General features: G+C 48.2%; 1 protein-coding gene across 10 annotated transcripts in view; it reads right to left on the bottom strand.

Moving 5' to 3' along the window:
* Positions 1–22,255, bottom strand: part of PPP1R16A (protein phosphatase 1 regulatory subunit 16A) — an 80,462-nt gene that overhangs the window by 9,585 nt on the left and 48,622 nt on the right. For 7 of the 10 annotated variants that reach the window (XM_043509885.1, XM_038391778.2, XM_038391780.2 and 4 more), the window contains 4 exons: positions 14,974–15,044; positions 5,155–5,300; positions 3,129–3,232; positions 1,629–1,753 (listed from right to left, as the gene is read on the bottom strand). In XM_043509885.1, the coding sequence (XP_043365820.1) occupies positions 1,629–1,753; positions 3,129–3,232; positions 5,155–5,300; positions 14,974–15,044 (446 nt within the window). Of the gene's footprint in view, positions 1–1,628; positions 1,754–3,128; positions 3,233–5,154; positions 5,301–14,518; positions 14,652–14,973; positions 15,045–15,384; positions 15,492–15,574; positions 15,698–22,255 lie in introns of those variants that run through there. The other 3 variants (XM_043509887.1, XM_043509888.1, XM_038391781.2) reach the window with 3 other exon arrangements.

Here is a 22,255-nt window from a genome sequence, read left to right as displayed (position 1 = left end):
TGATAGCTGCTTTCAGCTACCTGAAGGGGGGTTCCAAAGAGGATGGATCTAGACTGTTCTCAGTGGTAGCAGATGACAGAACAAAGAGCAATGGTCTCAAGTTGCAGTGGGGGGAGGTTTAGGTTGGATATTAGGAAAAACTTTTTCATTAGGCGGGTGGTGAAGCAGTGGAATGGGTTACCTAGGGAGAAGGTGGAATCTCCCTCCTTAGAGGTTTTTAAGTTCAGGCTTGACAAAGCCCTGGCTGGGATGATTTAGTTGGGGCTTGGTCCTGCTTTGAGCAGGGGGTTGGACTAGAACCTCCTGAGGTCCCTTCCAGCTCTGATATTCTATGATTCTATGAAGTTTCTAGTGTGAACTTGGGCTCAGATGGAGACCACTCAGTTCCATCTGGGCCTGTCCCATTTGATCAGCAGTCTCCAGAGACAGAAGGGTATGGGGTCACCTCCTTCCCTGCTGTGATCAATAGGCCAAGGAATGGGCACAGAGGGGACAGCTAGCGAGCTGGCTGGCCATTCTTCCCAGGACACACCCAAGCAACTCTGCAGCAGGAGCCAACATGCTGTGCAAGGAGGGGGTTCCGCTGTGAACCGGATCCTCCAGAGGCAGGCGCATGCAGGGCCTTGAGTATCAGGGCAGAGAGAGCTGGAGTGCGCACTCAATGCGTAGCCAGCGCAGAGCGTGGTGCACCAGGGAATGTGTTCACAGCACCCGGTGCGGCTGAGGAGATGGACTGCTGCATTTTGTTCTACCTGGAGCTTTCTCAGGGCAGGCAGCTTCTGGCAATGCAGGGTTGCAATGATCTACCCGGGTGGTCGCAGACATGCGAATCATTGTAATCAGGCCAGAGCCTGACGGGAGAAGGGCAGATGTTCTGGCCAGACCCAGGTGGAAGTGGGAGGTTCTTGCTGCCATGGCTACCTTGACTTCTAACAGCTCTGAGGGATCCAAATGGACCCCAAGGCCATGAACTGTGTCTGAGAATCCGATATATGAGCACATGGACTGGACTCTGCAGGTGGAGACACAGTGGCCCCAGATGGCTCTCTGTGGGCTTGGACTGAGCCGTTTCAGCACATTTGCATTCACTGCACAGCCTTTAGGTGGGATGGGAGAACCCAGTGCTCAGCAACGGCAAAGGCAGCAGGATGGACATGCCTTGTCTGCGGACAGGAGATGGCTCTCCACCAGAGCCACAACTGCTGTCCTAGGTCCCAGGACAGCAGCAGCTGCTGGGGGATGTGGAGACTGGGTTTTGCTAGCTTTCAGTTTGGCTTGCTTAGAGGCACAGGTGGTGGCCCTGACTGCTGGCAGTGCTTCCATGGCTATTTGTTTGAACAGGCAGAGTCCTTGGAAGGAAAAGCTAGTGGTCCCGGCCCTGCTCCTGGTGGCCTACGAGGCGTCCCACATGCAGAGGAGCTCTAGAGCTATGGGTCAGTTCTAGTCTCTCCCCAGCCACAGCTGGATTGAGTATGTTCACAAGTGCTTTGTCCCCCAAGAGATGGGGCTTGTGCTGCCTCCCTAAGACCAGTCCCCCACACCGTGTTCCCCAGCAGCCATGGTCTCCTGCGCCTCCCTTCTCGGGCACAGCTCTCCCTAGCTCTCGGCACTATGAACTGGGAACTTACCAGAGTGGCACTATGGTCAAGTGGAGTGTTCAGATCGGCACCTGCCTGAAGCAGCTTTCGGATATCTTCCACCATGCTGTGTTCTGTGGCGGCTCGGGCCTCCTCAATCGATTCCTGAGTTATTCCTACACAGGGTAAGTGCCATGAGGGTAGCCATGGCAGATGGGACTGGGGGCTGGCCTGTACCCCAGCAGCAAGGCTGGAATGTGTTTGCTTATTGGACTCCAGTCCAAGGACCATGTTGGTTTCTTACAATCTGCACTAGTCTATCCAGGAAGACGCATACACATCCCTTGCCCAGAAGCAGCCATCTGTCCTTGGTGCCCTCATCTCCTCTGCACTGTACCCGAGTGACCTACTCCATTCCCATGGCTTTGCTTCCATCTCATTGCTGACAAAATCCACCCTTTCCCCTGGGTCTCTCCCCTCTGCTTAGTCTCCCATCTGTACCTGTGTCTCTGACAGCTGGGTCTCCCACCATCAATCTCCCCTCATCCCCCATCCCCAGTTTTCCCCCAGGCCCTTCAACATCTACCTTCCACATCACGGGCCAGCTCCTCCCTCCTCCCCTTCAAGGCTCGGGCCCACATTCCCCTGCTCCCTTGTCTCCCTCCACTAGCCTGCTTGCCCAGTTTGACTTTCTTTCATCCTTAGCCATTGCCCATGCCGCCCTCACTCCATGGGATGTCCTTCCTGGTCCTGTATGCCAGACAACCCGAATGCTGCTCCTTCAAACCCCTCCTCAGAATTCATTTCTTCCACCAGCTCCGCCCTTGCCCTGCACTCCTGCATCAGCTTGATGGGTTTTGTACATAAACAAATGGATGTGTTTGGTGCAGGTAACTCTCCTAGCCTCAAAGTATGTGAGCTTCCCATCACTCCCACTCCCCTTGCCAGCTAGCGTTTCTCCCTGTGTTTTAGCGGGGTTTATTGAGCGTAGACTGGTGGCTCTTCATGGGGAAGATCACGTCTGTCTGTCAAGTGCCACGCACACCCATGGCACTGTATAAATAACAAAAGGAGCAAGAAATCAATGATCTCTATGCAAGAGGCTCATCACCCACTAGCAAATCTCCATAGTTAAGAGGAAGGAAACTGCTAAGAGGGTTCCCTACAGCCCTTTCCCAGCCCAGCCTGGAGCCATCAAGCAGGGAGGAGTCAAAATCTGGGTCTTAAGAAGTGATACTCATTCATTCTAGGATGTCTCTCTGTGTCGGGAGAGCATTCGAAATAGAAGCTGGGGAAAGAGGAGAACCCAACACAGATCTCACTGAAAGGTAAAGGGGCATTCTGGGTTGGACACTGCTGCCAAGGTGACAACCTGCCCAGCCCTGACAGCAGCTTGCTGCACCATGGAGGGGGCTTGCAATGCCCAAACAGAATAGGACAGCTGGGGGGAGGAGGGAGAACCACACCCAGCAATGTGTGAATAACCATGAAACATCAATGTGACAACAGGGAAAGGGAATGAGACACCAGCCCAGGACTGGGGAGGCTCACCCTGATCTGCCATGGCCGTTTCAATGTAGTCCAGTGTCACAACGTCCTCACAGAGGTCGTACGGCATGTTCCCGTCTGTGTTCACGGCCAGGAGATTGGCACCGCTGGGAAGGGGAAGGAGAAGAAATAAACAGTGAGAAAACAAGGCAGGTGGCTACCTCTCTGCTGTGCCCACGGTAATGCCATGCACAGCACTGGCGTGCCGCTGGGCAGCTAATATAACAGATATAAGGAGCCATTTTTATTAACGAGCCACCAATGGCTTCTGGAAAACATTCTCCATGGGCATGATTCTGCCTGTCTTGTAGATTGGGTTTCTTGTCCCGCCTCCACCATCAGCCATGGACGGCTACCTGAAACAGGATCCCCGCTCCTCAAGGGTCTGGCTGCTGCTTCTTCAGCAGAGCCCTGCAGTCTCCCTCTGGGGCACTGCACTCCTCTCCAGCACCACCCCATTTGATGGGCATCAGCAGGGACTGCTGGACTCCACTGGGGAAGGAGCAGCTCTGTTCTCCTGTTTCCACACTGATGTCCCTGGTAGAAGGATGAGGAGGTGGCAGTGGAAAAGAGTCCTCTCTCCAGAATGTTTTCAAAGAGGCTCGGGGAGGGTACACAGAAATCCAGCGAGTGGGAGTTGCAGATCTGGTGTCTGATGAGATGCTGAAGAAGCCCATGTTACCCCTGTTCTTTCAGGAGCCTGCCTGTCCCCATTTGCCTCCCCCATTGTTCCTACCCAGGCTTACTCCTCCTGGCTATGCTTTGCCTTCCCCAGGCGGCCCCAGATTTATGCACCCACCGTTCTCCTCCTAACCCTACTTCCAGCTTTAAAACACAGATTCAGCTGAGGTGCTGCCAAGCAACCAGGGTGCCATGAGGACTGCAGGCAGCCTTGAGGTGCTGGGGGATCAGCAGGCAGGTCCATGCTCGTCCTCAGCTGGCATTCAAACCCCAGCCCTCCTGGGCAGGGAGTGATGGGGAAAGGCCTTTCATAACTTTCATAGCCGGGCCAAGGCCTCACTAACAGGAGATTCCTGCAGGCAGCCCAGACGGAGGCAGATTGGGTTACTTGGTCAACAATACACGCCCATTAAACATTTACAGCCCGACAAGCAGGGCTCCAAACAACTACACTGGAGTCTGACAACGTGACTTCCATCTGAGGGGAGGGGAAATAAGCAAGCTGCAAAAGATGCAACTGTTCCAGGGGAAGAGAGCCCCCAAGGGTTAATACTCCAGCCTGCCTCCTCTGAAAACATGGGCATTCAAACCTGGCTTGGGTCACAGGAAAGGGAGATGCCTGGGCTAGGTATAGGACCTCTAGGTGGCATTCAGCAAATCATCCCTGACAGAGCTCAGCGACTGCATAAGAAAGTATGAGGACTGGACAGCGGGGGGTGCTCCAGAGTCAGGACTGGGGGTGGGGGGTGAGTGGAACTGCTGTGGGTTGTAGCCGTGTTGGTCGAGGTGCCGGAGGTAATATCTTTGATTGGACCAACTTCTCCTGGGGAGAGAGAAGCTTTCAAACTGCACAGAGCTCTCCTTCAGGTCACAGGGGTAGAGACTGAGATAGAAACAGTCACAGCCTCTCCGGGTGCAGGAATCATCCCAGGCTGGGCTAATTCTGTCAGACTACCCGGTGCCAGGTTCACTTCCCTTGGGTCAAAGCTAGGTGGGGGGTGGGGGAGGGTGGCAATCCCAGGGCCAAGGAGGATTCTAAGCAATTCCGGGTGCCCTCACTCCAAGGCACCTTTCCTGCCCAAGGCTTCAGGGTTACTGCCCCAATCAAGTCCCAGGACCCTCTGAACTTGAGAGCAGCCGCTAGAACAGTCTCCTTCTGGGAGTACATCGCTCTGTTATGGTGCACCTGGTAGGTTTCTTCATGAACCCTAACTCTCCTGCTCCTTCCTCACCTCAGGCTGGTCTGTTTGCAGCCCCTTTCCCCATGGGGAGAGAAGGCCGCTCATTCCCTTCACCCACAGTCACGTGCCTCGCCCCCACCGCATGATACGCACAGGAACCTGCTTACTGTTTAATCAGCAGCTCCACCAGGTGCAGATGTCCGCAGGTGGCAGCAGCGTGCAGCGGCGTCCAGAGCTCACTGTCACACGCATTGACTTCGGCACCGGCCTCCAGCAGCAGCGCAACCACATCCCCGAAGTCGTCGATGCAGCACTGTAACACGAGAGGGAGCAGAACATGGCGGTTACTGCAGCTGGGGATTGACAGGCCTAGAGGAACAGGCCCTGGTTTTGCATGAAAGATTCAGCCAATACAGAGCAAGCTGCTGCCCCCTGACTGCAGACCTCCACCCATTACCCTTAAACCTGCCCCGGAGGGAGCCCCTCTGGAGGGGGTGAGACTTCAGGCTCCATGGCTCAGCCAGTCCTTGGCTATGTCATGGGAATGGCTTTTGTGAAGTGGATCTCAGCCACTAGGACCAGGACTGAAAGCCCAACTCTCTTGATTAGAGCACAGGACAGGCAGCCAGGACTCCTGGCTTTAGGGTCAGCTCAGCTACGGACTTGCTGGGTAACTACGGCCAAGTCCCTTCCTCCTGCGTGCGATGGGCTAACTCTACTGACCAGACTCACAAAGAACTCATGAGGATAAATTAATGGATGTCTGTAAACAGCTTTGAGATCTCTGGAGTGAAGGCCACAGTATTTCCTGCAGAGCACTAGAGAGCAGACATGTAGAAATGACTCTAGGACACTACCCAAGTGCTGATTTTTTAACCCTCCGCAGGGAACCATCTGTGTTTGTCCCTAGGCCTGGTGGAGGTGGAGGCCCAATAGGTCCATGAACCAGCAACCTGGAGAATGCAGTTTCCTTTTGAAGGGGTCTTAGTTCAGATTTATAAGCAGCTCTTTAAGATGCTGACCCTGTCTGACCAGGATGGGACTTGCTTACTCCCAGCAAACCAAGACACGGCAACAACATCCTATGCTGACCCCCAGGAGAGGATGCCGGCCCGCCTGTTACTAAGGGAAAGGAACCTGCATGACAGGAAGGGGCAGTAGACAGCGTTGTTGTAGCTGTGTTGGTCCCAGATGTTGGTCCAGAGCAGGGGCAGGGAACTTCTACCCACCAGCTCTCTGTCCCCACTGACAGTTTAGCCTGTGGGGGGATCCTGGTCACTGCAAACAGCCACCAGAAGGGCTCTTGGGAAAGGAGGTGGAAGCAAGCCAGACCCGTTAGATGGGTGTGAAGGGGACATTGCTCTGAGAGGTTCTTAGAACTGATGGGTGGATTCATACTGCAAATTCCTGCCTGATGATGGACTGACAGGCTCCTAAGGGAGTGAAGGCCAATAATGCACCTAACCCTCTTCAGTACCATCTGCAGCCCATGTGAAGAGCTCCCGCCTTGTCACTGCTTGGAGCTCCTAGCATCGGCAGACGGGAAGTCCTGGCCTGCAGGAGGGTGGAGAGAGGGAGAAGGCATTACGTTCTCCCAAGAATTCAGTGCATGCTGCGGATTGGTAAAGAGAAACACATCAGTGGCTTGGCATCGGGACATTCTCCAGATCACAGAGAGGGAGGTGTCAGAGAAAGGAAAGAGGTGGGGGACAGGGAGCAGAGCAGAAAAGAGGGCCCTGGAGGGAACCTGGAAGAGCTAGGATCACTGTGGGCTTGATCCTCTTCCCACTGAAGTTAGTGGCAAAAGCTCCTTTACGCCAAGTCAGGGGGTCAGAGCCACTTGAAATGGGAGGTTTGGTCTTTTTGAACCCTAGGAGGCAAAATTCAAAGGGCTTAAGAACCGTGGGTACTGAAGCCCATCAAGCAGATGAGCAGGGAGTGATCTGAAAACCAAAGCACCAGCCACCGCAGAATCTCGACTGGAATTAGCAGGAGCCCAAACCCACCGTACAGATAAAGGGGATGGAGCTCCGTTGCTGTGCACGTGTGGAGTTAACTGCAGTCTCTGCACACAGCGCAGTGCTCCACACCAGGCGAGACGCCCAGGCACCCACCAGCACAACATGACTCACCACACAGAATGGGCAGGCTTCCCTGCTGAACTAGCCACATAGGCTAAAATATTAAAGCCCCAGTCAGACACCAAAGTTTGAGACAGAAAGAAATGAGACCTCAGGCAGACCTAAGGCCATGTCTACACTAGCGAGCTTACAGTGGCACAGCAGTACGAGTGCTCATGTAGCCGCTCTATGCGATGGAAGAGAGCTCTCCCGTCAACACATGAAGACCACCTCCACATGCGGCTGTAGCTATGACAGGGAGAAGCTCTCCCGCTGACAGCGCGGTCCACACCGGCGCGTCTGTCAGTGTACAGGTGAGTCGCATCCTACGTACATTTAACTTACGGGAATTCAACTACATGCACTTGGCAAAAAAAAAGAAAAACAAACAGATACCTGTAATAGTGCGGGTGATTCCCCCCACCATTCCACTCAATGAGCGTATGCCCCGGGGTGAGCGTGAATTGGGAGCGGAATCTGCTGTTCCTCAGTCGGTCTTGGTTCCTGCGTGCCTCTCACAATGTGAGCATCTCGCTGCGGTGAGTGTGATTCCTCAGTGTTTAAAGAGTCGTATTTTTTGTACAACAGGGGCCCCTAAACGCAAGCCAACTACTTCATCTAGTGCTGAGCCAAAGAAACAGCGATCTGTTCCACACTGGAGGAAAACTGGCTGTGTTGGACTTATTGAAGATGGTATGTCGGTCTCTAACATGGTGCTAAATATGGCCGCAACGAATCTAGCATCCATGCCATCAGATTCAAGAGAGAGAAGTCGTCAAGCCATTGCATCAAGTGCTCCATAACTGCTAAGGTGACGAGCCAGGTGCATGATAAGACTTAGTGGAGACTGAAAAGGCATTTACCTTGTGGCTGGAAGGCATGAACCATAAATGTTGCCTATTGATGGCAACAACGTTGCGAGAAAAGGCTCTTAGCCTCTACGCACTGTTCAAACCTTCCGCCGAAGAGCGAGAGCCTTCTGATGAGAAGGAATTCAAAAGCCAGCCAAGGTGGCTTAACAGTTTAGGAACTGCTTCACCTCAAAAACGTGCGGACTACTGGTGAAGCTGCATCTGCCAATGAAGAGGCAGAAAAGCCTACCCCGAACAATTAAGGAAAATCATAGAAGAAAAAGGCTATCTTCCGGAACAATGCTGATGAGACTGGGCTCTTCTGGAAAAAGATGCCGAACTGTACTTACCTTTCAAAATCAGAAAGACAAGCCCCCCAACTTCAAAACAGCTAAAGACCGTGTGACTGTGTTGTTTGTGGCAATGCGGCTGGGCATTAATAAAGCCAGGCTTGCTCTACAGGGCTGGAAATCCCCGTGCCCTAAAAGGCAGGAACAAAATCTCCTGCCTGTGTTCTGGCAATCAAATAAAAAGGCTTGGGTGATGGCAGCATTATTTCTGGATTGGTTCCCCAAGCATTGCATTCCGGAAGTCAAGCAGTACCTCGAAGAGAAAGGACTTGACTTTAAAGTGCTGCTGATCATAGACAATGCTCCTGGCCACCCTGCGGCACTCCGGTTTGCACATAACAATGTTGAAGTTGTCTTTCTCCCCCCCCCTCATACCACCTCCCATCCTCCAACCTCTCGACCAAGGCGTGATTCGCTGTTTCAAGGCCATGTACACGAGGCTTACATTCTCATGGATACGTAGTGCTATGGATGCTGATCCCAATGTCAATGTGATGGAGTGTTGGAAGTCCTTCAACATTGCTGATTGAATCACTTATATTAAACAGGCAATGGATGCAATCAAGCCTGAAGCAGTCAATGCATGTTGGCAAAACCTACGGAAAGAATGTGTGAATGATTTTTAAGGGTTTCCCAACCATTGACAAAGAAGTGAACACATTGTTCAGATGGCAGGCAAGTGGGTGGTGGTGGTTTCATTGACATCCTTGAGGAGAAATTGAAGAATAAATTGAGAGCCATAGAGAAACATTGACTAATGAATAGTTAGAGGAACTGACAAAATTGTCTACAGAAGACGAAGATGCGACGACGAACAGGAAGAGCCAGCAAGTTGAATCTTCATAAATTGCTGAAGTTTTCCAAGCAGCGAAACACTTGAATGATTTAATTTCTGAATACAATCCCTCTATGGAACGAAGCCTCAAAATCACATGATGTATTATGGACGATTTGAGACCGCATCAAGAAGTGTTTGAGCAGCTCAAGAGACAACAGCGATAGTTGCCGATCACCATGTTTTTCAAGGTGAAACAACCAGCAGCAGATGAGCCTATGCAATCAACTTCTCGAGCTGAACCGGAGCCAACCACTTCATCTACGACTCGCTCTCCGTCACCTCTGTCTCCTGGATCGACATCAAGCCCTGACGACCCCCTGTAATTACCCCCCTGTAATTAAAAGTACAACACTGTAAAATTATATTTTGCATATGTTCTCTTTATTATATATTGTACATTACTGTATACATTATACATATTACTGTACAGGGCTGTATACACAAAACCATGTACAGTATACTGTACTTTATGGGCGATTTAAGGGATTTTCAAGGGTAATTCTAACTATACATGATTTTCACCTTACGCGCTGACTTTAGAACCTAACCCCCACATAAAATGCGACTCGACTGTAACTTACGTTGCTCAGGAGGGTGTTTTTTCACACCCTGTAGAGACATAAGTGATACCGACAAAAGTGGTAGTGTAGACAACCACTGCGACTGGCTATTACTCACCACGTGTTTGCACTGCAAAGCCCCTGTCACCTTGTATCCTACAAGGAGTGGGAGAGGGGAAAAGCAAAGGAAAAGCCCATGGGAGAAACAGCTAGTGTGAAATAAACTCATTTGCTATTATCGCTTTCACACCTGAGGCAGCAGACATTTCATGGAGATTAGCAACTAACTAGCTGGTGTATACAGCAGTGTAATGTGGGTGTTCGACTCTACGACATTCATTCTGAGAGTCCAAGGCCAGAAGGGACCATTGTGATCATCTAGTCTGACCCCCTGTGTAACACAGGCTGAAGACCTGCCCCCAAGTCATTCCTAGAGCAGATCTCTTAGGAAAACAGCCAATCTGGATTTTAAAACAGTCAGTGATGGAGAATCCAACACAACCCTTGGTAGCCTCTTCCAATAGTGAATTACTCTTGTTATTAAAAATTGACACCTTATTTCACATCTGAATGTGTCTAGCTTCAACTTCCAGCCACTGGATCATGTTAGACCTTCCTCTGCTAGACTGAAGAGCTCATTATAAAATACCTGTTCCCCATGTAGGTACTTATAGACTGTGATCAAGTCACCCCTTCACCTTCTCTCTGTTAAGATAAATAGACCGAGCTCTTTCTTTCCATCGCCATAAGGCAAGTTTTCTAATCCTTGAATCATTTGCATGGCTCTTCTCTGAACCCCCTCTAACCCATCACCACCCTTCATGGCTGGGACTGGAGGGGAGAGCACTGCTTCACTCTGCCCTCATAGGGTTGCCTCTAGCCTGGAGTCACCAAGGTGGATTGCAAAAAGAAAAGGAGTACTTGTGGCACCTTAGAGACTATGATCTTGTATCTTGCTTGCAGAGCCATTAACAGGTCCTGATGTCAATCTATCAAGAGTCATGATGCAACAACACTGGCTGGAGGGTGTCAGAACATCAGGATACACAAGTCTGTCTAAACAAATTTTAAGAAGTGGCAACCCTGCCAAGAAATGGTTGCTGGGACCTGGGGTTATTTAATTACATTGCTATTAGATTGCTGGGCCATTTACAATCCTCTAATTCCTTCAGGGCATGTGCTTTCCTTAATCCAAGGTTTCAGAGTAGCAGCCGTGTTAGTCTGTATTCGCAAAAAGGAAAGGAGGACTTGTGGCACCTTAGAGATAAATTTATTTGAGCATAAGCTTTTGTGAGCTACAGCTCACTTCATTGGCTGCATTCAGTGGAAAATACTGTGGGGAGATTTATATACATAGAGAACATGAAACAATGGGTGTTACCATACACACTGTAACCAGAGTGATCACTTAAGGTGAGCTATTACCAGCAGGAGAGCTGGGGGGGAGGGGAGGGCGGCCACCTTTTGCAGTGATAATCAAGGTGGGCCATTTCCAGCAGTTGACAAGAACGTCTGAGGAACAGTGTGGGGTGGGGGGGAATAAATAGTTTTACTTTGTGTAATGACCCATCCACTTCCAGTCTCTATTCAAGCCTAAGTTAATTGTATCCAGTTTGCAAATTAATTCCAATTCAGCAGTCTCATTGGAGTCAAACAAGAGACTGCTGTATGGAATAATTTGCAAACTGGATACAATTAACTGAGGCTTGAATAGAGACTGGAAGTGGATGGGTCATTACACAAAGTAAAACTATTTCCCCATGTTTATTCCCCACCCCCACCGTTCCTCAGACGGTCTTGTCAACTGCTGGAAATGGCCCACCTTGATTATCACTACAAAAGGTGGCCCCCCTCCCCTCCCCCCCAGCTCTCCTGCTGGTAATAGCTCACCTTAAGTGATCACTCTGGTTACAGTGTGTATGGTTTCAGAGTAGCAGCCGTGTTAGTCTGTATTCACAAAAAGAAAAGGAGTACTTGCGGCACCTTAGAGACTAACAAATTTATTTGAGCATAAGCTTTCATGAACTACAGCTCACTTCATCAGATGCATTTGGTGGAGTGAGCTGTAGCTCACGAAAGCTTATGCTCAAATAAATTTGTTAGTCTTTAAGGTGCCACAAGTACTCCTTTTCTTTTAGTGTGTATGGTAACACCCATTGTTTCATGTTCTCTATGTATATAAATCTCCCCACTTTATTTTCCACTGAATGCATCCGACGAAGTGAGCTGTAGCTCAAGAAAGCTTATGCTCAAATAAATTTGGTAATCTCTAAGGTGCCACAAGTACTCCTTTTCTTTTTAAGGATTTATCCATGTTCCTTTTAGCAGCCAATCAATCAAAGCAAACACACTCATGCCACACCACACACATCAGACTATCCACACCTAGGAACTGCCATGTCAAATGAGACAAGTAATTCACTGAGTCCAGCTCCCTATCTGTGACCGTGATCTGCACCAGCTGCTGCAGAGGAAGGGATGAAAATTTACAGTGGACAATTACACAATAACCTGCCCATAAGGGAAGTTTCTTCCTTACCCCCCATCAGCTAGTGGTTGGCTCATGCCCTGAGGAAGGGGAGTTTATAGCCCTGCAATTTTTTTCATCCTATCTAATCTAATTGTAGATGTTCTCACTGCCCATTTAACTGTCTGACCCTAATGCAAATCCTTTGCCTCAATGCTGGCTATTGGTAGTACATACTGAGTAAAAAGAGCACCTGTTTTAAATGTCAGGTTTCATAGTAGCAGCCGTGTTAGTCTGTATTCGCAAAAAGAAAAGGAGTATGCTCTAATAAATTTGTTAGTCTCTAAGGTGCCACAAGTACTCCTTTTCTTTTTGTTTTAAATGTGTCACTTTACATTTTGATTAACTGTCCCCTTGTTCTTGTAATGAGAGGAAGCACTTCTGTTTGTCCTACTGCCTTACTCTACAGCATGTGGTATTTTGTATACCTCTGTTTTACCTTCTCTTATTCACCCCCTTTCCTCTCTTTTCAGTCTCTCTTCATACAGAACTCTTTCCAGGTCTCTATTTTTGTCATCTGTATCTGAACCTCTTCTCTATTTCCGCTATGTCCTTCTGGGGATAGAGACCTCCACTGAGCATAGTGAGGGCCAGTGAGTGTGTCCTACCAGTGATTTATAGAACAGCATCAGCATATTCTCAGCATTACTCACCATCCCTTTCCTCACACATCCTAATGTCTTGTTTGTTTTTTTGACTGCTGTTGCACACGGAGGAAAGTGTTTTTATTGTACCCTCCACAGTGATGCCTGGGTCTTTTCCTCAGCTCAAGATGGAGCATTTCAAAGCACAGCCTCCACCAGCCCTTTCTACTTATTAAAAGTGAGGGTGGCTCCAGCTAGCTCCGGCTCACTGAAATGCTGCCACTCGTCTCCGGGTAAGTTGTCAGTGGAAGCCTTGACTAGGCAAGTCTGTGAAAGAGTTTCACTAACCCTGAGCTTAATGAAAAAGTACACAAGACAGCAACGGGCAAGGACGGTGAAAGGAGAGAGAAGGCAGATGATGAGAAGGGGCCACAGTCTGCTTCCTCAGAGCAGACATCTGAATAGAGAAGTAATGGAGAGAATTCGCATAAGAGAAGCAAGGAGACTCCGCTGTGTCTCAGGCCATTAACTGCTCTGAGCCAGTCATCGGCCTCTAGGACCTGCCTGCTGCTGTAACAGTTATTGCTCAATTAGCTCACTCTAGGTATGAATGCCCCATTGCACTTTACTGCTTGGTTATTTACGTAGCTCTGTAGTTACAGGCATCATAATATGGGGGATGAATCAAGGCTGCTAGGTGAGCCATCAGTGACTGGACTAGAAACGTGAAGATTTTTGGTGGCTATCGGAGGTATCAATGATTATGATTTGTGGTCATTATACCATATGGATGGTTAGCAATTATGAGTTTTAGAGGCAGTGGTTATTCCATGTTAGTTTGTAATGGGTCCAAAACAGCTATTCACCAGATCATCTGTAACCTTTACAACAAGGTTTGCTGGGGAAGGACCAGCTTGTGGCTAAAGCACAGAACTAGGAGTCAGGACTCCTGGGTTCTATTCCTAACTCTATAACTAATATGCAGTGAATAAAGTCTCTTCACCTCAGTGCCAAAGTTGTAAAATGCATTTATTTTGACAGACAGATATAGATAAAAGCACCAATCGTGTGCTTGGGGCTATAAAGGAAATGAAATACAGACTGTTCCTGGCTCAGAGAACTCACACTCCGAACACTAGAACTTCCCTGGATCACAGGGGGATCATGAAGATGAGAGAGAGATCACTTTGAGAAGCACTGGAAGGTGCTTGAGAAGAGCCAGAGATTTTATTATCACAGAGAGACTGTAAATACTCTGAAGTGCAAGAACCATTGTGAGTGATAAACTCAGGCACTAATTTCTATATGTTCACTGGGGGAGAAAAATCTATTTTCAAACTGCACTCGTGTCTGTGATTGCTAAAAGCACCACCTCGTAGCTTCCAGTTGACACTCGGCCCCTCCCTTGCCAGTGTTTCCAGCCCAAGACGCGAGAAAACTCTGGGCCAAGGTCTGCCTTTTCTTCAAAGACTCGAGAGCCCAGATCTAGGCCATCGGAAGCAGTTATTAGCTGCAGTGAGAGATTATGTTGCCTGTGGCACCAGCATCTCTTATTTCAAAGATCCAAGGGGTTGGGGTATTGGGGGGATAAGAAAATAGGAACGATCCCACTGGAACCACTAGGTGGTGCCTCCAGAGTCATGTCTAGAACCTGCAGCTTCAACTCAGTTTAAAGTTGTCGTGACCAAGAAAAATACTGACCCTGCTTCTCGGCCCTTCCCTCCGGCAAAGGTGGTGTTTGATGGTTGGTGCAGCTACTCCACACAGTAAGGGATTGGGGAGCAGTGTCCTGGACTCAGGTGAGAAGAGTGAGCTGGCAAAGGGATGCATTTAGCTAGAAGGTGGAGACAGAGAAAGAAGGGGAGTCAGGACAGATTTCTGCCTCAGTTACTAGCACAGGACTGGCTAGGTACTGCCTTTGGGGAGGGGGTAGAGGCTACATGGTTGTCACAGCCTCCCAAGCCAATGTGGCTGGAGGAAGTGAAGGTTAAGTTAGAAGCCCTGAGAGCAACTGAGGGATGCAAGACAAGTACTGAACAGGAGAAGTGCGGGGGACTGGACACTAAAAAGTGAACTGCGGCAGAAGCACAGATTGCGGGGAAGGCTCCGTAGCTGTAAAGGGCTCTTGCCAGTGGGGACCTGGGAAGGCTGCTTACCTGATGCAATGCAGTGAGGCCATCTTCATTGTATAAACTGGGGTTGATGCCACTCTGAAGGAACTGGCGAACTGTAAAAACAAAGAGCTTTTAGACAGGGGTCTCCTCACACTCACCTGCAGCTACAAGGGTCACTGGGGCGGGGGGATCCAGAGGGATTTCTGGTAGGTGTAATCAAGCCAGAGAGAGGAGACAGCCAAACACTTTCAGAGGCACAAATGGAAGTCAGGTGCCTAACTCTCATTGACTTTCAGTGGGAGTTATGTGCCTAGCTGCCATGTGCCTTTGAAAATCCATCCCACAGTCCTGAAGAGCACAGGAGCAAGTACTTCGCCTTGTAAAGGAAACATGCCTTGCATTGCACACACAGATCTTATGTCTGCTTCAGGGGAACCCAGAAACAGAATTCACCCCTAACAGACCGGGTGGTCCCCTGCATACCAGTAGGTGCTCTGGACTGAAAGAGAATTGAGTTTTGATGGCCTGACCTCAAGAGAGAGAGAGTGGAGACTGAAAAGCTGCAGAGAAAGAAATCGAAGGTGATTAGGGGTCACGGGGGGGGAGGTTAAATGTAATGAGAGAATGCAAAGAGGAGTGTTACTTGGGTTAGAAGGAAGAAGGGAAAGATGGGGGCTTGACTGAGATATTCAGCTTTTGCAAGGACATCATCAAATTGGCCAGTCCCTCTTCCTTCTATGAGCCGTCTATGAGCAAGAGAACACAGAGACACCTTAATATTAGAAGGACAGGACGCTGAAAATGAAACAAAAGGAACGACAGGAAATGGGAAGGCTTTGATTTTTACCGGTAAACGTTGATTTCACTGAATACACACAAGCTGTCAATTTCCAACGATAATCACTGAAATTTACAGAAAGGCAAAGTAGGAAAAATGTTGCTTGAGAACCTGCTGGGGTTTGGTTTAAGGCGATTTCATTTGTATATTTTGACATGTGATGTTGGACAATTTGAGTTTCAACCATTATAAAGCTTTAACTTTTTGAATCTCCGTCTCTGCGGCCACGAAATAATTATTGTCTGACCTCTCCATAAACGTCCCATAAATTAATTAAAACCCACAATTTTGTGCAACAGTGAAAATTTAAATGGATAAAAATAGAAAAATGCTTAAAAGTAAATATCAATACGATCAGGCAAAATCATCAACATTAAGAATGGAACTCTGCCCTATGCAGTGTGATGTTAACCTGTGGAATTCACGCCACAGTCACTTAGATCCAGGTACTGTGGCTGGATTTTAAAATGGGCTGTAGAGTGTATCTGATCCTTCTCAAGTGAAGGGTGATTTAAGGTGAAGCTTTGTATGCTGGGACCCGCAGACTCACAAGCCACATCACTGTGCAGAAGATCCAGGGCAGTCAGATATGGGAGTATTTCCATAAGCCTTGTTCTACATCCTTTTATAGAACCAATAGTTGGAGAACTAATGTGTCAACCACTGGAGTAATACAGGGGTGCTGTGGTTGTGCTGGTCCCAGAGACAATGGGTGAGGCTCTCTCTCACCAAGCGAAGTTGGTCGGTTGGTCCAATAAAACATATCACCCATCTCTCCTTTGTCGCGTTCATCACTGGGGTGTTAGGGACAGGGCAGGCTTTCTTCACACAAGACCTCCCAGATAGCGCTAGACCCTCTACTGCTGCGACCCTGGCTGCTGCCTCTTTTGTCTAGCAAGGAATGTTGTAGCACTGTGAGATACAATCTGTGCTACAAGTAATAACTGAGTCACAGGAGCGGATAGTAAATGGTTAAAGCTACAGTACGGCTGGACCTTAGCTGTGTCCCTGTACTTGAGTTGAGATGCTGGACTGCCCAAGGCCTTAACCAGTTACAGGGAAACATTAAGCTCCAATCTACAGTACAGTTTGTGACCATTTTTAGCTGAGTCAGGGGATAGCCATGTTGTAAGTAGACCCCCACCATGGTTTTAAGATAGACTGTGCCTTAATCACCAAACTGAGTGGGGGGGGAGATAGGGTGAGGTCAGGTTTTAAAAGTAAAGGTCAGTAATGGGCAGAGGAAGGTAAAACCAACAGTTAAAGACAAGAGCTGTTTCCCAAGGAGACTGAATTACCAACAATCTCAGACCCAGAGTGTGCAAAAAAGGAAAATACACAGTATCATCATAGAATCATAGAATATCAGGGTTGGAAGGGACCCCAGAAGGTCATCTAGTCCAACCCCCTGCTCAAAGCAGGACCAAGTCCCAGTTAAATCATCCTAGCCAGGGCTTTGTCAAGCCTGACCTTAAAAACCTCTAAGGAAGGAGATTCTACCACCTCCCTAGGTAACGCATTCCAGTCAAAGAGCCCAAGTTAGACTTACTTAACTGATTAGGTTCCAGCCCCCCTCCTGGCCCCCCACACCCCAGAGATAAGGAAATCGGCATGTCTGTTGGTCTGCAGTTCACCTTTGGAAGCATTTAACACTAGCCTTGACAAAACACTAGATGTCATCAGAGTAAGGAAGAGTCCTGCACTGGTCCCTGCGGGAAGGACTAGATGATCCAAAATCTTTTCCCATCTCTTAATGTCTATCATTCTAAATCTTCAGGTAAAGTGGTAAAACAAACCCAACGAGATTACAAGGCTCTGGTCACAGTTAAGCGAAAGCCAGATTAACTGAGAGGGCTCTGAGATCTTTCACTGACTGCCCCACATTATGAATACATCCGCTTTTGCTCATGTGACAGAATCCACCGTGGGTGGCATAGAGATGAGCCTTGGTCAAGGACTGTGAAGCAGGTAATCCTCTCACCTTATCAGAGCCCCTACACTTTGAGAGCTGCCTCAGCAAACTAAAGCATGACAGACTCCAGATGGAATTCCTTTGCACTGCTTGGTTTGGAAACATCTCTAGTTCCTGGAGAGTTTGAGAGAACTGGTTCAACTGGTCAGTGCCCAAGAGGAAGCCTGCATCTGTGCAGGCTGCTTCTCCCCCCACAGCCAGCAGGAGATACTATCCTTGGACTAGGACCAAGAGAAACCAATAACAATGCGTATCAAAGGGTTCAGATAAGGTTCTTCTTGGGTCTAGCTACCCTGCCCACAAACAATTTGTTCCCCAGGAGTCCACGGGTAGGTATGCCCTCTGCTGGAGGTAGCACTGCACAGGAGGGTTTCATGGCCCTTGTTTGACGTTATTCTTCAAGAGTCATATGAATTCGGATTTGGAAAGAAGTCCCCAGCTCTGCTTTCCTCTTCTCTGCCTTTGGCCTCCCCGAGCTCCAGCTCTTCATACCTCCCAGGATGCTGCTGCTCACCCTCCTGATACACACAGAAATGGGATTCCAGACCCTCATACTCAAAACAATGCTGCCAGTCTTAGATCTCATTTGACAGGCAAAGCAAAGAAGATTTAGATCCGGGCGCTGGAATGGGACGTAGGAGACCTGGGTTCAATTCCTGGTTCAGCCACAGACTTCCTGGGTGAAATTAAGCAAGTCACTTATACCACCCTATGCCTCAGCTTCCTGTCTTCAAAACAGGGATAACTGTCCCTGGCCTACCAGAGGGGCTGTGAAGATAAAATCCATTAGTGATTTGAGGTGCTCAGACACTAGGGTGTCCGGGGCCGTATAAAGCCCCTAAACAGAATAGAACTCTGCTGGTTTTCAAGCCCTCGGTGGCCTTCCCCCAGCTAATTCTGCATCTTGCCTCATTCTTTTTTCTCCTCTCCCCATTCATGCATCACCACCCTCATCTCTGCCCCATCACATGATACACCTCTAATCAGACAAGAGCCTTTCCCACTGCAGCTCCTAGTGCCAGGAATGCTCTGCCTCATCAACTGTCCAATTCCTTAAAAGGTCAAACTATTTTTATACAAATATGCAAATATCTAGACATTTCCAGAAGTGCTTTAAACAAATCTAAGGAATACAATAAAAACCATCAACTCTTTTTCTCCCTTGCCCAGATCTCTTCATCTCTCTCTGCTACTCAACTCTGCCAAGGGTGTGGAGATCATCCACTGATGCCATCCAAAATAAAAGTTATTGTATCATGCGATTTGTTTCCCTGGGAAACAATCAGCTCAAAAGTAACTACTGGTTTTATTAGGGAGGTTCCTTAACCAAATTTTCCAGCTGGGTTAAAAAAGGCACAAGATCAACTGGATTATCAAGGTCACACACTGCGTCAATGATTCAGCCAGAATTACCAAAGAACCAAGGAGCCATTTGGATCTAAGGTCTTTATTCAGACCATTAGGCCTACCTGCTCCTAGGAGTGGTTCTGGTCAGTGTTTACGATGGACACAGAAGAAGATATTCATAGAATATAAGGGTTGGAAGTCGACCTCAAGAGGTCATCTAGTCCAACCCCCTGCTCAAAGCAGGACCAAGCCCCAACTAAATCATCCCAGCCAGACCTTAAAAATTTCTAAGGAAGGAGATTCCACCACCTCCCTAGGTAACGCATTCCAGTGTTTCACCACCCTCCTAGTGAAAACGTTTTTCCTAATATCCAGCCTAAGCCTCTACCACTGCAACTTGAGACCATTACTCCTTGTTCTGTCATCTGCTACCACTGAGAACAGTCTAGATCCATCCTCTTTGGAACCCCCTTTCAGGTAGTTGAAAGCAGCTATCAAATTCCCCCTCATTCTTCTCTTCCGCAGACTAAACAATCCCAGTTCCCTCAGCCCCTCTTCATAAGTCATGTGTTCCAGTCCCCTAATCATTTTTGCTGCCCTCCGCTGGACATTTTCCAATTTTTCCACATCCTTCTTGTAGTGTGGGGCCCAAAACTGGATACAGTACTCCAGATGAGGTCTCACCAATGTCAAATAGAGGGGAACGATCACGTCCCTCGATCTGCTGCCAATGCCCCTACTTATACAGCCCAAAATGCCATTGGCCTTCTTGGCAACAAGGGCACACTGTTGACTCATATCCAGCTTCTCGTCCATTGTAACCCCTAGGTCCTTTTCTGCAGAACTGCTGCTGAACCATTCGGTCCCTAGTCTGTAGCGGTGCATGGGATTCTTCCGTCCTAAGTGCAGGACTCTGCACTTGTCCTTGTTGAGCCTCATCAGATTTCTTTTGGCCCAATCCTCGAATTTGTCTAGGGCCCTCTGTATCCTATCCCTCCCCTCCAGCGTATCTACCTCTCCTCCCAGTTTAATGTCATCTGCAAACTTGCTGAGGGTGCAATCCACACCATCCTCCAGATCATTTATGAAGATATTGAACAAAACCGTCCTGAGGACCGACCCTTGGGGCACTCCACTTGATACCGGCTGCCAACTAGACATGGAGCCATTCATCACTACCCATTGAGCCCGACAATCTAGCCAGCTTCCTATCCACCTTATAGTCCATTCATCCAGCCCATACTTCTTTAACTTCCTGGCAAGAATACTGTGGGAGACCGTGTCAAAAGCTTTGCTAAAGTCAAGGAACAACACGTCCACTGCTTTCCCCTCATCCACAGAGCCAGTTATCTCGTCATAGAAGGCAACTGGATTAGTCAGGCATGACTTGCCCTTGGTGAATCCATGCTGACTGTTCCTGATCACTTTCCTCTCCTCTAATGCTTCAGAATTGATTCCTTGAGGATCTGTTCCATGATTTTTCCAGGGACTGAGGTGAGGCTGACTGGCCTGTAGTTCCCAGGATCCTCTCTCTTCCCTTTTTTAAAGATGGGCACTACAATAGCCTTTTTCCAGTTGTCTGGGACTTCCCCCGATTGCCATGAGTTTTCAAAGATAATGGCCAATGGCTCTGCAATCACATCCGCCAACTCCTTTAGCACTCTCGGATGCAGCCAATCCAGCCCCATGGACTTTTGCTTGTCCAGCTTTTCTAAATAGTCCTGAAGCACTTCTTTCTCCACAGAGGGCTGGTCACCTCCTCCCAATGCTGTGCTGCTTCCATTATGACTAAGAACACTATTTTGTGCTCACCTGAAAATTTCTTTTATTCAAGTAATGAAGTCTGCAGATCTGTTACAATAGGTACTTCAACCTGCATGCAGCATGGAGCAGAAACAGACCTGTCAGTCACTGGCAGCAGGGGAATGCCTTGCCCTCTGACATTCCCTACAGTTGAGAGAGCTTCCAAAGCCAGGAGAATCAATTCTACTGTCTTGAACTACAAACTGTGTTAAACATACCTTCAGGAAAAAGCACAACAATTTATCTTATTGCAGAGCATGGAGAATTCCCCCATGAGATAAACCTGAATCTTTGTATGTCAGTTTCTACTTTGGTTGATCCATTTGTCCCAGGATGGGCCTGATCTGTGGACCTTATTACTCTCAGAAAGGAAGTTCTGGCAGATCCAATAATAGAAATGCCCCAAATCTCGTCTATCCACTAAACAACACTCCTTCCCTTGATCTTCCTCTTCTGTATAAGCTGGTTTGTTCCAGGGACCCTAAAATAGGCGTAAGTGGACTGCCAATTGCACTACTTGCCATCTTGTGCCCTGCAGCAGTCAGCAAGAGGTCTCTATACTGAAACAGAAGTATAGTCAGTCAGTCTTTTAAACCTGAAGACTCAGGGACGCCTCATGTTGGCTGTTCCAGGATCTACTTCTAGGTCGATGATTCAGATATATGCTTTCATACTCCGCTGTATATGAACACTTTTCCTCTTTTAATCTGTTCTTTCACCCCTGAGGCCAGAAGTGGGCAACTCTGGTGTTGCCTCCTAGTATTACCTGACATGTTTCTGGTGCTGAGAGCCAACCAAGTCATTTGGAATACCAAAGAAATTCCAGAAGTCTTGAAGAATGTTGAACTTATGTCACTATTCAAAAAGGGCCATGGGGGGGGGATGAGCCAGGTAACTATAGGTCACGGAGCCAGACATCAATCTTTGGCAAAATAATGGTAAAGCTGATACGTAATTCAACTGATACAGAATTAAAAGGTTGGAATGTAATAAGTGCCAGTCAACATGGTTTCACAGAAAATAGGTCTTGTCAAACCTGATTTCCTTCTTTGATGAGATTACAAGCTTGTTTGCTCAAGGTAACTGCATAAGTATAATACATTTAGACTTATGTTAGTAATTTGGAATAGTACCACCCAACATTCTGATTCAAATTTAGCACTATACAATGCAAACTGAGTACACTTCAAATAGATTAATAACTGGCTGACAGATCTTAAGAAGTAGTTGTCAATGGGGAATCAAACAGAGGTGTTTCTAGGGTGGTTCCACAGGGTTCGGTACTAGGCCCAACCTAGTCAATATTTTCATCCGCGATCTAGAAATCAGTGTAAAATCACTGCTGATAAAATCCTCCAAATGTA

This window comes from Dermochelys coriacea, chromosome 2 (genome assembly GCF_009764565.3).
Source record: "Dermochelys coriacea isolate rDerCor1 chromosome 2, rDerCor1.pri.v4, whole genome shotgun sequence".
Classification (NCBI taxonomy): domain Eukaryota; kingdom Metazoa; phylum Chordata; order Testudines; family Dermochelyidae; genus Dermochelys; species Dermochelys coriacea.
Note: the sequence above shows the minus strand (reverse complement) of the source record. Positions and strands in the feature narration are given on the sequence as shown.